We start from the raw sequence: 16,204 nt of genomic DNA on the forward strand, positions 1-16,204 counted from the left end.
ACACAAATGGCTTCAAGTTTTCTACAAAGATCATTGTTGCACATTTTAGCTCTCTTGGAAAGTAAATGGCGATCATGCTATTTATATATGAAGGGTGAAAGTATTCTTTGTGCATAGCAGGCACATTTCTTAGGATTAGCTTTTGACCATTGGCTAATGCTGGTTGATCACCTTAAATCTCTTAACAGCAACTGTATGGATGTATTTATTATTTTATAAGTACCCACACACCTTTGTATGCAGAACATCAGGCTTTTAAGGCTACGAAGCACATAATTTATCTAACATTCTTAAATTATCCAATGTGGCCGAAATGAATGCATGCTTGAGAATATCATAAATCCATGCAAGAAGGTGAGTGAAAACCAGGACTTTTCATTGTGTATTCCTGTTCAAAATCCCAGTTTTCACTCACCTTTTTATGTGGATTTTATGAAATTCTTAAAATATATTCACCAGCAACCTTATCCAGGTTACAGGTTTTAGACTGTGTACCACTCTGGCATCAGACTTGCTACAGGTACTTTTAAATCCTCTGTTATCCAAGCCCATTAGTTGATGCAGGCAAGTTACCTCTGGACTTCCACTGACAGATTGTAGTCAGCAGATACTGGTAGAGATTACAAAAACTTTCCAGTTCCCTCACTTTTAAAACTGCCTCAAAAGAAACTTTATTTCATTTTTATGAGACACACCTCAAGCACTTTTAAGGGTTAACAAGAGTAGGATAGAGGAGGAAATTAGGTCAGTGTTTTTGGAACATATTTCAGAACACGAATACTTCAGATACATGTTTATGGACAGATCAATTTTTATGATGTGGTGTAAGCTGTACAGATTTTATTTATAATGATATCTTTTCTAATGATACTTTTCTAATGTGAATGTTTTCTTTACAAGATTTTAAGTTTTTCATATTAAAATATTTATTTTTAGTGTTGTATAATCCTAATACTATGCATAATGAGTGAAGCATTATGTATAGTATTAGATAGAATTCTCAGTAGGTATTTTTTCACTGATCCTAATAGTCTTCCATCTTTTCAATTCAATTCCTTTGGTCACCTATGGGTTTGATTACCACCTCATCATTTAAAAATTTAAGCCCTCTTCCTAGTTCACTGTAGAGAATGTTTTCGATTGTATACAAAGTTATTTGATTCCATTAGATAAGATGAGGTCAAAAGCGCTTGATAGCCCCCTCTGTATTTTCTTTCTCATTTTTACTCTGATGATTATTTGAGGCGCAGTGCCAGCATATTTTCTATGTGGTCATATTTGTTTGTAACTTCAGGAATTGTAGTTTTCCATAGCAATTTTGGCAACAGTATTTTGTTTGCCTGTACATATTGATTTCTGTAGCAGTTTTGCCAACAGTATTTTGTTTTCCTTTAGTGTTGATTTCTGTAGCAATTTGGCGTACACTTTTTTTGTTTTCCTTTCTTGATTTTTGTAGCATGATATAATTCCTAATTAGTTTTTAAATACAATGCAGTAGGGCACTATAGACCATATTTGTGTGGTATTGTGAAATGTATAAATAGCTTTATGTATTTGGGTTATCAACTGATCTTTTATTTTTTATGCATTTTCGGTCATGTTATGTTTTGTATTTATTTTAGTAAATGGTCGTTGCCGCTGTGTCTTATGTGGTTTATGAATGTGGAATTGATAAGTGATTCCATCAAAATTTTATAACTTTGCCATTAAGCTTAGATATCAGACTACTGGCATCTCAGGAACTTACTATCAACTTTCCTGACCTTACTTGAAAGCATCACAAGTAGTTTTTTCATTGTGCTACTGAATAAGAGAATTTTTTTCATAAATTAACTTCTTGCGTGATCTTTTAGTTTTCTGACATCTATTCCCTCTCTTTGTTTCAGTGTCCCCTTCAACCCCTCAGCAGCTGGCGCCTTTGACAACAGTGTCCCCGTTTTTCAAATAAATGATGAGGAAATAGACTTGTCTTCCCCCACCTCTCCTTAACCTAATATCTATCTCTCATCTTTGTATTCCCACAACTGACACCGGCCATTCAATTGATGTTTCTTTTGTGAAACTGTACAGCATGGTTGTGTTATTGTTATTCCTTCCTTTCTCACATTTCCAGTGTTTTGATGGAGTTACTTGTGATATCTGTTGGGTAAAGCACAGGATTTTGATGTTAACAATGCAACTTAGATCCGTTCTTGTTGAGAATTTGTTATGCTGATAGTAGTTGTTTGCTGTAAAGTGTACCTTATTATGCTGGAGAACTAAAGAGTTTTTTTTCCTATTCTTTACTCTCATTGAGTTGTTTGCACTTGTTATTTTTTCACACTGTGATGTAATTATTATAAAGATACTTGTGATATTTATTGATTAGGTGATAAATATAATTTATGAATAACTTCATCTAATTGTTAAAGTGAAGGGTGTTGGTGATTTGAAAATGGGATTTCTTTTTCCTCGTTAAATAATCCATTCTTGTATGATAGACAACAAATGTTTAATGTAATGAATGTAACAGCATATTTCTTTTCATTTTCAGTGGTTTTTCACAGTTCAACAACATTTTATTTCATCTTTATATACTATTCACCATTTTTATATGTTAAGTCATTTAATTATGGTTTTTAAGTATATTTTTATCCTTTACCATGAGTACAGGACTGTATCATATTTAATTATTTCCATTGAATTTAGAAAAGAGCCACAAAGTGGGAGATTAACACAAACAAAACATATCTTTTCTAGCAATTTTGTGGTAAAATAAAAGGAACTTTTTCAGTGCTAAACAAATAGTGTTATGATTCTAGGTATTGTGTGATTGCATGTTTTATGAGCACTTCATGAAACTCAGTTTTTTAATCTTGACAAAGCATTCTATGTTAAGTTGTTCTTCACTTTGCATTTATCATGTTTGAGTTAAACTTAATTTGCTAGAAGAATGGGTATTGTTTAAGGTATAGATAAAACTGGACATTAATATGATTTTTATAGCTACCTTGTTTTCATTGCCATTATATTTCATGATGACTTATGTTCCCGTTGAAAGAATAGTTATTGACTATACTGTAGCTACTTGCAAACAAATGTTGGCTATGCAGTAGATATAAGCTAATTTTTTACTAGGCTATTAATATGGGAACAGTAAAAATCCATTGATTATGTTACTTATTCAAGTGAAGTAGTATGGGCAAATTACTGAACATTACATTATGTATTGCTTCATCAGTCTTTCCTTCAGAAAGTTTGTTATAGGCAAAAAGGTAAAGGTATTAGTAACATAAAATATTTTAAAGACCTCATTAATGGTTCAGATGTCCCACACATGTACTCGGGTATCTTGTAGACTGAAGATGCAGAAAAACTAAAAATGATAGTCCACTTTTGTGTACCTCTGACCCTTTGGTAGGTAGCATGTAACTTCCTTGTTTGTGTAGATTAGATGTAACACAGTCAGAACAGGGGGATGGTAGGTGGGTACTTTATATTATTCATAAGTTTGTAGAAAGATATGTTTTATGTTACCTATTATAACTTATTTGTATTCTTTTTAACTCACTTGTTGTATAGAGAATGGAATGCACTTTCGATGGGCAAGGTTGTGGGATTCTCTGACTTTTGTGAAGGTCCAGTAGATCCACTTAAGAATTTGGAGACTGTAAGTTGGGAATGAAAGTTCACAAGGGTACTATCATGGAATACTATAAGTACAGTAATGCTGTGCAAATTAAGTAAGACGTTTATACTCAGGAAACATCAAAGCCAGTAGAAATCAGCTTGCCATTCAAGTGAGACTATGAGGTTCATATCCCTAGAAAACTGTCTGTTATGGGAGGGTGAGGTATGAATAAGGGTGGTGATTCAAAGAAGGAGCAGGAACGGGACTGCACTGCATTATCCATTTGAGGGAAAACTTGTCCACTGGAACTAACAATCTCAACATGGGTAGTCCTATCCCCTTGTGCATAATGGATAATGGTGGTAAATGTTTGCAAAAGTAGAATGGCATTTCATCTTTGACCTCAATGACTCTTGAAGACGAAGGAAGTTGAGAGGGTCTTGATTTAATGAAAAGTCATATTTACCTTATTTACACCATCTTCACAAACCTCTGCTTAACTTTGAATACTGATTGTTGGAGACATGATTCCTTCAAGCGGACACTAGTCGTGAATTTGTTCCTTCACTGGATTGTGGACAAGAGCCTGAAATCATTACCTCTTGGATGTCTCATCTTTTTCAGGTAGTGGTGGCTGGCTCTTACTGGGCAAGAGAGGTCCCTTAACAGACATTAAGGTTTAGATTGTCTCCTGGAAATCTTAAGTTAGGATGACAAAGACAGGAGCATAGGACAAACCCATGGAACATCAAACTCTGTTACAAGTAACTGCCTGACAGTGCATAGTTCACTCACTTAATGCTGTTAACATTAAGATACGGAGGCTAACAGGAAGGCAGATTTCATTGTCAAAAGGTGAACGAACAACTCTAGGGGTGGTTTGTTGGGAGCCTTCGTAAGACTACAGAAGACTAGGGAAACGTCTTACATAGGGGCTGAATCGACCCACAAAGAAGCTCATTTTGGAAGTGGTGGAGGTGCCTCCTCATATCCATGAATATTCACTAAAATACCAGAAAGTTTCATTGCAAGAAAGACACACACTATCCATTGGTTGCAAAAGCTTAAGCAGTTTGATATCTATGGCCATGTACCAACTATAAATACATTTTTTTCCTTAGCATGGTAAAGTTAAGTGGTAAAAGTCACCAGAACCAAGTGATGGCTGCAGCAGCATTTTCTGAAAACTTTAACCTCTACTTTAATTGATGACCTTTAGGTAGCCACTGAAAATCTAGTACTTCTGCTGAGTTAATAACAGTGTTGACTTTTGGGAGAGCTACAGGGATCTCATCTAGAAGTGGCTGTGTAGAACAAGCTTCTTCAGGAAAGAAATTTGTCTATTAAAGACTGAAAGTATGGTTTGAAGGAAGGCTGACTTCCTCCTGTAGATGTGCATACTCAGGTACTTGAATAAGTCACAGTCAGTCCAATTTCTACCTCTGTCTCCACTAAAACTAAGCTGTCATCCAGGTACTGCGGTAGTCATATGCAGGATTGGTTCATTAGGGTGGCATTGGTATCAAAGTCCAAGTAAAAAGCTCTCACCAGGCTAAACCAGGCTGAAACAACTTCCCATCCAAATGAAGCATAGGTTTGCCTTTGGTAATGGATACTACAGGCAGTCCCTGGTTATCGGCGGCCTTGGTATGAAAGTCCAAGTAAAACACTGTCACCGGGCTAAAACACAGAGCTCAGAACTGGAACAACTTCCCATCCAAATGGAACATAGGTATGTCCTTGGAGGTGGATATATTACAGGCAGTCCCCAGTTATTGGCGATCTGGCTTTATGGCATTTGTTTAGCATCGAAACTACCGCTGATTTTTGTGAAATGAGCCAATTTCCATTTATCAGCGTTAGTAATAGAATATTGGCACAGATACATCCGATACATACCTAACAGAGGTGCCATTAACCTGTTATCAGTGCCAAAATCCGGTTATCGATGCCAATAAGCGCCGAAATCACTAATTTTTGGTTATCAGCAATTTTCACTTGTCATCAAACCGTTGGAACAGAGCCCCCACCAGTAACCTGACACACTGAATTGGGATGTGAAGTTATTTATCCTAAATTCCAAGAATATCAGGAATTTCCCCCTGGTGCTGGGCTACCTCATGGACTACTCCATTAATATCCTGAATGAGGTCTGCTGCCGGAACTCACTTAGTGGGCTAAGGAAACAGAAGACTGTTAAGCTATGTGTTCCATCCATCATTCCTTGGTAATTTATTTTTTGATCATCCGCCTCAACTTGTTGTTCAAGGCCCTGACCATTGCAGGATTGTCACCTTACGTACTGTAATCCTCTGAGTGGGATGTGAACAGGATTTATCACCAGAAAGGCTGTTAGTGCAGTCACCTTGGAAATTTATTAATCAGGAAAATTACACAAACTATGCAATTCAAAATTAAATTTTTAACTCACAAAAACCTTATAAAAACTCCAATCTTTGCAGATCCTCCATGGGGCAATGCCCATGATGCTTTGCTTTCACTTGTAGCCAACGACAAATGTCAGGAAGACTTGTGTTTTGTCTTAAATCACTACATTTTTGCTGTAATTTTGGACACAAATTATGGAAGACTATTAATCAAATGGTCTACTTCATAATCCCCAGCCTTTAATATTGCTTAGAGGCCTCATTAGTATAGAACTTATATTTAGCAACAGTGATCTTCAAGGTTGCTGGCAGAATAGCATTGTCTAAAAATATAGAAAAGATTTGATATAAAGGTTTTTTATTTGTTCTTGATTAGTATTGGGAAATTCAATTTTCTAATATTTGATATGTATTTTTTTTTGTACACAATAAACTACCACTTCTAGAATAGCCTTTATTAGGCTCAGAGGTCGAGATAAACATCCTTTATATAATAATAATGATAATACTATAGTAATTAATAATAATAGTAATGCATAATAAACTAACATTTAAGGCAAAGATTTTACTAAATAAAATATTAGACAGTATCAAGCCAAAAGTAATCAGGGGTTAGAGGATTAAAACAAAGTCATTCATTATTACCGCATATTTGTCTTGATGCTTTTTTATAATTGTGAAAACATTCTTTTTCTTATATTTACAAGGTTCATATTTGGAAAGGTACTTATAATAATGATATATATGCATTAATCATTGTCAATTAAGAGCTACAGTACTATAGTTGAACATTAATTCTTCAAGTAAATTATTGAAGCCTGTATATTCATGAAGTTAAAAGAGTGGCGCCTAATGCATATCTTAGAAATTGCATTCCTTTATAAGGCCTCAAAATAAAAGAATTAATCCTCAATTAGGGAAACTTGGTATTCATTATTACATAAAAATGTAGCAATATGTATTCATTCATATCAAAGAGAAATGATGGCTGAAGCTCAGATTTAGAAAATTATAGATCTTAAGGATGTAACTGTAAATCTGTGGAACAGACTGGAAGATGCTGTACAACAACAGGAGTAGCAGTACTGGGAGGAGCAAAATAACCACAGCATGAACAGGATGTAAGCAGTTGCAACTGACACTGCAGCAGTAGAAAGGACTGCATAGCAAGAACACCCAAAGTTGCAGGAGCATCATTTACAAAAGTCTTAATGTTAAAGACTCATATTGCAGCTAGCCAAATGGTAGACTTAGCTGGAATAGCATGAATAAAAGGAGCAGCAGCCATCAGTGCAGTAGGCAGAGTGGAAAAAGCAGACACATAAGAAAATACTGTAGCTGCTGACACTGAAAGCTAAGTGGGCATTGTAAATTAGCCATTTGTAGCACAGCTCAGACATGAATGAGGCAGTGACGCGCAAAATTGATAAAGTGATCGTGGATGTTATAGACACAAAATCAACCTCTGTTGTTGCATTAGGAAGACCCCAACATCTGCTCCATGGCTGTAAGGAAGAAATCTGACAAATAGAAACCATTGCTGGAAAAGCTGGCAGTTATGTGGGTAGCCAGTGTTTAAGGAGCAGGCCATTCTCCTGACAGAGGAAGCTTCCTGGTGAATGAGCTGATTTAGCAGCAGGAAAAGGCACATTATGTGAAAAATGACTCTACATACCTGCAACTAAAGAAGTGAAAGATACTAAAGACAGCCACAACACCAAAGAAAATGAAATAGAAGCTGTAGCTCAGGTAGCAGAATGTCTCACCTGGGTGCCACTGATCAGACAACCAATTCTGGCCAGTGTTGCAGGTGAGATTAGGGGAGCAGTGCTGGCCTCACTATGCATACACTGCAGGTGAGGGTTAGTATCTAGTGAATACATATATGGCAGATCCTGCCTGGTTTGTTCACTTAGGTTTACTTACAGTGGACAAAATACAAAATAGAACACAAACATATAGGCTCAACATAAAGCACTTCACAAGCAGCATAGTACAATAATATATATGCTTAAATATGCAACATAATTGGACACAGAATGTACACACTGCTAAGCAAAAAAACAAAACATTAGTACTTAAATCAACTATGGGTAGCAAAGCAAGGTATGAATGATATATATATTTGAAGCAAAAATAATTATATATTGAACCATTTTTTTAAAACAGTACATGTTACACTACTAAATCCAACAAACTCCTTAGCACTAAGTGTTATCCATCTTGCTTTGTAGTTAGCTTATCAAAAAGTGCTAATTTATTAAGAGTTACATATATTAAAAAACTACACAAAACCAGTGGAAAACTTTGCATTACACACCAAGACAAGAAAAGGAGCAAAATTCAATTATGCTTTGCAAAATAATACATACTTGGAATATGTATGGGAAACTAGCAAAACAATTACCTATTAATGCACTTTTCAGGAGAAAAGAAGGAAAAAATTGAAAGTGCAAAGGATGATCAAGATTGAATTTAAATGAGGTAGATTATTCAAAACTGTTGAAGCAAAGATGGGATGGTGTTGCTAATGTTAGACATAAATTGAGGAAATAACTACTACTTACTGATGGGTCAGAGGCATGCATGCATGATTAGTCACCCTTAGCTCTTCTGCTTTTTCTGTCAACAAGGCAAGAATAATAACCTGGACATTTTGGGGACATTCAACATTCAGACCTCAAATGATGGAGATATGTGATTGGCAGTTGGTGATGAATCAAACAGATATTTTGTGACACTGATATATCTAGCCAGCAAATTGGCTAAGTCATGGTAGTTGAGCTTCCAAAGGTCATGATGTGAATTTAGGTTTTTCTGTGACATAATCAGTCACATGGGACTTTTTAGTTGTAATTGTTATTAAACTAAAAGTTTTAACATGTGAATTTTCACATATCACTTTAATTCCAGAAGTATTTGTGTAGATTACATATCTAGATAACAAGTAGCATTCTTTTGGTTTTAGATACTATATCTTTACAGTCTCTTGTTGTCCATTTTGCCATAAAGTGTAGTTTTAGTATTTGATCTTGAAGCATTCAGCCATCAGTCAGGAGGTAGAATCATTGATCATTTTGAGTAGTAAACCTAAGCTTTTGTTAGGAAATGGTGTATTGAGGTCTTTCAGTTGCTCAGACATAAGTTATTTTCTTCTTAAAGATAATCTCATCTGCTAGTAGTAACTATCAAGTAGTTTTGGTTGCTTTTATTTTATAGATGCTTTGAGATTTAACTGAATCCAAAATGAAATCAAAATGGAAGAGACTAATTGTATACTATTAATAATCATCAAGAATATTATGAAATAGCAAGGTTTTAGGTTTATTATTTGTTGTTTCTTAAAAGGTAGAGAAATAATGAATTGATTTTGTGGAAATTGAACCATAAATACAGGATGGCACAGTGTGTGATTTTGGGTGGCAGCAGGATATGCCAGGAAGGTTTTGTGTCCTAATTATTATTTTGTGTGTGTGTGTGTGTGTAACATCTATGTTTCTCTTTTGTGTAAAATAAGTTTCTATGACAAGATTTTATTAAATAATTTTCTGTTACCAGATTTTGTTTAAAGGTACTATGATTGTAATTACTGTATTGTATTTGGAATATTAACTCGCTTGCCTATATATTGCAAAAAGGATTTAAAATTATGCTGTAACAGTCAGTACAACTGTTAACCAAGAGATAATTCGTTCAGTAGTTGAGTAAAATCTTGGGTCATTCTTATCAGTAAAATATTGTGCCTCTTGCTGCATTGCAAACAGCAGCTGGTATTAAGTTTTTGTTTGGTTGAGACGTTTTATTTTCATTTTTTTTATTGTTGATATTGTAGTGGTTATGTAATGAGAGAGAGAGAGAGATGTGGTGCTGTTTGTATTAAACATTGTTGTGCCTCCTTTAAAATGCTCTGGGTTGGCAGTAGTTACAGTTTAGAGGTAGCTATGTTATTTTTTAATTTTGAATAAATGTTTTGTTTTGATGATAATTAGGTACTGTACTGTGAAGTAGTATTTCTGGCAGATCTGGAAGTTTAGTCATTAGAGTGCCTAGTTATGAAATTACAGTTGTGCTTTGTTTTTCTGAAGTTACTATGTTAATTGCTTTACAGGGAAAAACAGTGTGCAACGTGATGTTGTTTTTGTCTCTTTAAGTTTTATTTCACTCAAAAATGTATCATGGTTGCCTTTGTGCTTAGGTAAGCCAACTGCATAATATTATTACATAGAACTATTTAGGTATCTCATGCATCTTATTTCCAGTCATAGCTAAAGAGTGCATCATAGGTATGAGTAAACATTTGGATCCAGAAACATCTTCTTTGGCCCAAAGAAACTAGAATAATGTTGTACCATAGAATCCAAACAATAATTATTCAAGTTATCAGCTTTAGATATCTATCCCTGGGCCACCTTAAGTAATCTGTGACCTCACACTCAGTATCATCAATAATGAACACAAGGTTTATTATTTTTCTGATATGGAAACATAAAGCATGTAAAAGCAAGGAAGAGATTAGTCAGTTAAATTGAACTTTTCAAGATATGAAGGCTTCTGTAAATACTGTTGTGCCACAGCAACTGAAAGAAATACATGTCTGTTATGGGAGGGTATCCTAAAGTGCCAATTTTATAAAAGTAACTTAACAAGCAATTATGCAGCTATAGTTTCCACTTGTGCGGCAGCTTAAATTTAAAATTCGCGGGTCACGCTTCAATTATTTAGTGCAGGTAACCAGTCCCGCCACTACGTAATGGGAATACGTACGTATGTACTGAGAAATGATTTGGTAGACAATTCTCATTCTGTTTCTGCTGTGCTTGAGTAAACATCGAGCACATGCAGCAGCTTTTTTCATTATTTTCCGGTTATGCTATGCTAACTGGATTTCGGTGGTTACAACAACAATGGAACGTGTAGTAACCTTCAAGCTGAAATATTTCAGGATGAGCTTTTCCTTGTTTTGTTATTTTTACATTTATTCTGTAGAGCGGCTTTTAACTCTGGTCATAACTGTCAACTAGTAGGACCTTTGACCAATAAATACTAATCGTACAAGGTATTCCCCTGTACGATCAGAAATTATACACAGCCGTATAAGATAATATGAAGATTTCACAAAATATTTCACTACTGTAGGGAATTAGTAATCAAGACTAAACATCTTTTATCACATTTTCTATTGTAGACATCTGAAAAGTGTAAGGGAGGGATGTAGCCATGCATGTTCAGGCTCTCTAGTTGTCTTTGGTAACCTATTTGCCTGATGTATGGAATTAACTTTGTGGCTCTTGCTTGCACCCCTACAAATCTCTTTATGTCCTTAGTGTTGGTGACCAAAACTGTACTGCATATTCAAGATGAGGTCTAACTATTGATGTGTAGAGCTGCAACACTGTTTCCTTGTTTCTGTATTTGAACTGCCTCTTTATGTATCTCACTAGTTTCTGTGCCTTCTTTTCAGCGTTTATGCACTGTTTTGTGGATTTTAAGTCCTTGGTAATAATGACTCCAAGGTCCTTCTTGTTCTACAATATTTATGTCATTCCAGGTAGCATGTAGTTGGCATGAGGGTTGTTTGTTCCTATTTGTAACACTTTACACTTATCCAAGTTAAAAGGCATTTGCCATCTTTTTGACCACTCATATTTTCTTTAAATAATTTCTTAAACTTTCCACTGTATCTGGGTCTGCTGCATTTACAACCTAGTTTGGTGCAAATTTGGCTATCCGGCTAGTTTACATCAATGTCATTAATGTAAATCAAAAACAAGAGAGGGCCAAGGACAGAACCCTGAGGAACTCATCTTGTTACATCTGGCCATTCTGATTCTTCATCATTTATTATGACTGTTTTCTATAAGTTAGCCAGTCGTCAATCCAGTCTGCTATTTTTCCTACAATTCCTAAAGCTCTATAACTTTTGTCATTAGTTTCTTGTGTGGAACTTTGTCAAAGGCCTTTTGAAAATCTAAGCAGAGTATATCTATTGCTCTAATACTGTCATAAATACCAAGCATGGTATGAAAAAACTCCAATAGATTTGATAGGCAGGATCTGATTTGTCTGAAACTGTGTTGGCTGTTTAACAACAAGTTGTTTCTATCAGTGTGATCCACAATTTGATATGCAGTTATGGACTCAAGAATCTTGCAAACTACCAACGTTACACAGATTGGTCTATAATTTCCTGGTTCTTCTCTTGGACCTTTTTTGTAAACTGGGGGCACAATACCTAGTTTCCATCCTTTTGGTGCCTTTCTTTGTTCTGCACTTTTTCTGTAGAGTTTATATAGGAGAGAGAGAGAGAGAGAGAGAGATGATAACTCCTTATGATATCAAAAGATTGAAAGCCATTAGCCTCTATGGGTAATACGTCTTCCCCTCCAGCCACTATGTCAAACTGTCAAGTAAACAACATTTACTCCCCACCCCCTCCTACTCGAAATGGATTAACAGACTGAGAATGCAATTTGTTTGTTTGAAAGTGAGTTATTAACTAAATCACTTATCTATCATGGAAAACAAATAAACATACACAAATATTCATTAAGTCATGTAATTATTTAATCATATTAAGCTTAATATTATTAGAAAATTAGTATATTGTAAATCATTATGTTATCAGAAAATGTACCCTCTAAAAATGCTTATACTACTTGAAAATATATATGTATGTAACTTCTAACCCTTCCAGCAATAACAGAGTGAGTGAGTTACCATTATGGCTTTATATTCAGCCAAGAAGGCTGTCTTGGGCAAGAGAGGAAGAGAGAGAGAGTATCTCTTTAATCTCTGTGACTGACAACTGTGTGACAAAAAAAAAAAAAAATTTATTTTTGTCTTCTAGAGATGTATTAACTAACATTTTTAAAGCATCATGAACACACACAGTGTACATGTGTTAATACAAATTGGTTAAAGAGACTCACATTAGCAGTAGTATCTTTTTCTGAGATTTTTAGGTATACAGTGGTCCCCCCGTATTCGCAGGGGATGCGTACCAGACCCCCCCATGAATAGTTAGAATCCGCGAATGTTTGGAACCCCTATAAAAATGCTAAAAACAGCCTATTTTGTTAGTTAAAACTCAAGAAAAAACACTTAAAATTTTCATACTTGGTTTTTTTAATATTTTATTACAAAAAGTGCATTTTATTATGAAATTTATAAAAAAAACCCAGGAATTTGTGGATATTTCTCATAGAAAAATACCGCGAAACGTTCCCGAGAGAAATCCGCGAATGTGTGAGTCCGCGAATCCGGAGAACGCGAATACGGGGGGTCCACTGTACAGTGGTCCCCCGTGTTTGTGGGGGATGAGTACCAGACTCCCCCCATGAATAGTTAGAATCCACGCATAGTTGGAACCCTTATAAAAATGCTGAAAACGGCCTATTTTGGTAGGTAAAACTCAAGAAAATCCCACTAAAAATTTTTTACCTGTTTTTTTTTTTTTATAGTTTTATCACAAAAAGTGCATTTTATGATAGAATTGATAAAAAAAACAAGGAATTTTTTTATGTTTCTCATAGAAAAATAGTACCACGAATAGGCGAATTTCCTGCAAATAATGGGTAGATATGGTCCAGAGAGAAATCTGCGAATCCGTGAGTCGACGAATCCAGAGAACGTGAATACGAGGGCCCACTGTATCCTTTATACTGGTATTTGACCACCAAGTCGGCAACACTTACCTACTAAGTCACAACACTGACCACTGTCTGGTTATATAGCATATTTGCCAGGTTAAACCTCCCCCTTCTCCCCAAATTTTTCAGCAAAAGATGAGGGATGATATGTATTCCTTAAAGTTTTTACATAGAATTTATTAATTTATAAGCTAAAAAATTTCTATTTCACTACTTATAGTATTTTCTTTAATGAGTTGATATTGTATTGCTGTTTACATTAATATTGATATTTGAAAATTAGTAAATCATTTATTTATCATAAAAAAACAAATAAACATATGTACATACTATTACATAAGAGCATAAAGATTCTCTCATCCCAGCATAAAATATATAGTATGATGATGCACTACATTATTTCGTGAAAATAATATGAAAATACAGAATATTGCTTTACAAAAAAATCTGCAAATAGGTGAGTTTCACGTGAATAATTTATAGATGTGTTCTACAGAAAATCCCACAAATCATGAGAACACAAATATGTGAGGTTTACTGTGAGGTACCAAGTTTTTGGGGAGCCATGGGTTGCAATGTGCCTGGAGCACCCACCACTCTCAGTGGATGGGTTGTGCTTTTAGTTTAGTGCAGGTGAAAGTGTTGTCTGGTTGTTTTTTTCAATGGTGCTCAGCCCAGTGCAAGGACGGACACCAGTCGATGCTTTGGTAGCCATCGGAATATTCCTTCGCTCTATAACTCCCACTTAAGTAGAGGCATTCCATGGCTATACCACCACACCACTACTGGTTAAGATAAACACCAACCAGATGCAGTCTTCTCCTTCAGTAGCTCTTAACAGATAGGAAACGACAAGCATTTTTTTTAATGCTAGGAACTTTCCTATTTCAAATGTACGTATTACATGGCTTAATGTTTAGGAGTAATAGTATGTCTATCTATCCCACCTCCTGTCGATGTGGGAATCAGCTATGTAATTACTTGGCAAGTTACTTAGGTATATAAAAATGACATTTTTAGAATAAAATAATTATATATACTTACCAAGTAATTACAATCAAAGTCCATCCTCCTCCCCTCTAATAAACATAAGACACAAACAGAATGAGAATTGTCTGCTAAGTCGTTCCTTGTATTCCTGTTAGTGGTGGGACTGGTCACCTGTACTAAACAATTGAAGTGCGACCCACAAATTTTGAAAATAAACTGCCACATAAGTGGAAACTATAGCTATGTCATTACTTGGTAAATATATATGTACTGTATGTATAGAACTTTATTTTATTATAAAAATGTCATATTTATGGACACTTTTACTATAAAAATGTCATATTTATGGACTCAGTTACACTTGTGTTGTTAATCTGTTATTTCCAAAGTAAAACCAAGCATATCATCTGCAGAGATATGAAACAATGATCTGTTAAGGTTATACTGCTGTTAAAGATATTTACATGAAAATGTTAGTGTGAGACATAACTGGTGATTGACATGGGAGATACCACAGCCACAAAAGTCAAAGGGTCTTACTTAATTGCCTATATCTAAGTAAAAGAGACAGCAATTTGTAATTTTTATGGCTTGCAAAATGAGTTTGTAATGCTATCAGAAAGGTTGCACCTGGATCCCCCAACATACTCAGCAGCATGAGGAACCTTGGGACTGGATAGAAAAAAGGTGATTTGGCTAAATCCTGGCCTTCATGCATATTGGTGCTATGAGACCCAACTATATCCGAGTGTCCAGAGTTGAGAAAGTGAAAGGAAGCACCTGAGTTTTTTTTTTAATAAATACATGAAATGGAAACTTTGGCTAGCAAGACATGATGAGTATTAAATCTTCAGGGGGATGGAAAAAACCTGTGAGTTTAAAAGTTTTCTCATTCATTTTGGCCAGACGGAAGTTCATTTCAGAATGGGGATGCAGGATGAACAAGAAGGACATGTGGCAGTAGAAAAAAAAGCTTAATACTTCAGCAGGTGTGCCCTTTGATCTTCTAGAACTGATCATACTATTGTTGATACCACTATACCAGAAGATTGAGAAGATGGCAAAGAAGCAATTGATGTGTTTGTATAAAGCCTTTAGTGTCAAAGCTTCATGTCAGACAAATCAGTGACAGCAGCTCACTTTAGGAACCATAATGGTATAATTTCAGTGATCCTATGTGACAGCATTTAAGATTCTCAGCTGAGAAGAATAAACAAATGGCTACTTCTCAGATTTATCTTGGGAAGAGTTGCTCTGGCAAAGATATTAAGCAGAAAAAATATGTGTTTCTGTCATAAGGGTAATTAAAGTAGCAGAAGACTTGAGATGCATTTTCAAATGGACTTCCTTTTGTCATCACTGACCTGTATGTTTTTTACATAATGTATCCTCCTGCTGGATCCCTAAGTCTGGACGATGGAAATTCAGCCCTACAGCAAAGATAATCTAGGACTCACAATGAGCATCACTTTCTTCTGTGAAATAAGTGATCAAGCCTATAGTCATTCAGAATGCTCAATTTTAAAATGTTTTGGCCAGTACTACATATTTTCCCAAGAAATCCCTTT

General features: G+C 35.2%; 1 protein-coding gene across 4 annotated transcripts in view; it reads left to right on the forward strand.

Moving 5' to 3' along the window:
- LOC135212664 (endophilin-B1-like) overlaps window positions 1-16,204 on the forward strand; it is a 349,729-nt gene that overhangs the window by 278,082 nt on the left and 55,443 nt on the right. Inside the window, exon 10 of one of the 4 annotated variants that reach the window (XM_064246314.1) lies at window positions 1,887-12,543. The exons of the other annotated variants lie outside the window; for them this stretch is intronic. Within the exon in view, the coding sequence (XP_064102384.1) occupies window positions 1,887-1,989 (103 nt within the window). The 3' untranslated portion in view covers window positions 1,990-12,543. Of the gene's footprint in view, window positions 1-1,886; window positions 12,544-16,204 lie in introns of those variants that run through there. 4 annotated transcript variants of the gene reach the window in all.

The sequence above is a fragment of the Macrobrachium nipponense genome, chromosome 41 (assembly GCF_015104395.2).
Source record: "Macrobrachium nipponense isolate FS-2020 chromosome 41, ASM1510439v2, whole genome shotgun sequence".
Lineage (NCBI taxonomy): Eukaryota > Metazoa > Arthropoda > Malacostraca > Decapoda > Palaemonidae > Macrobrachium > Macrobrachium nipponense.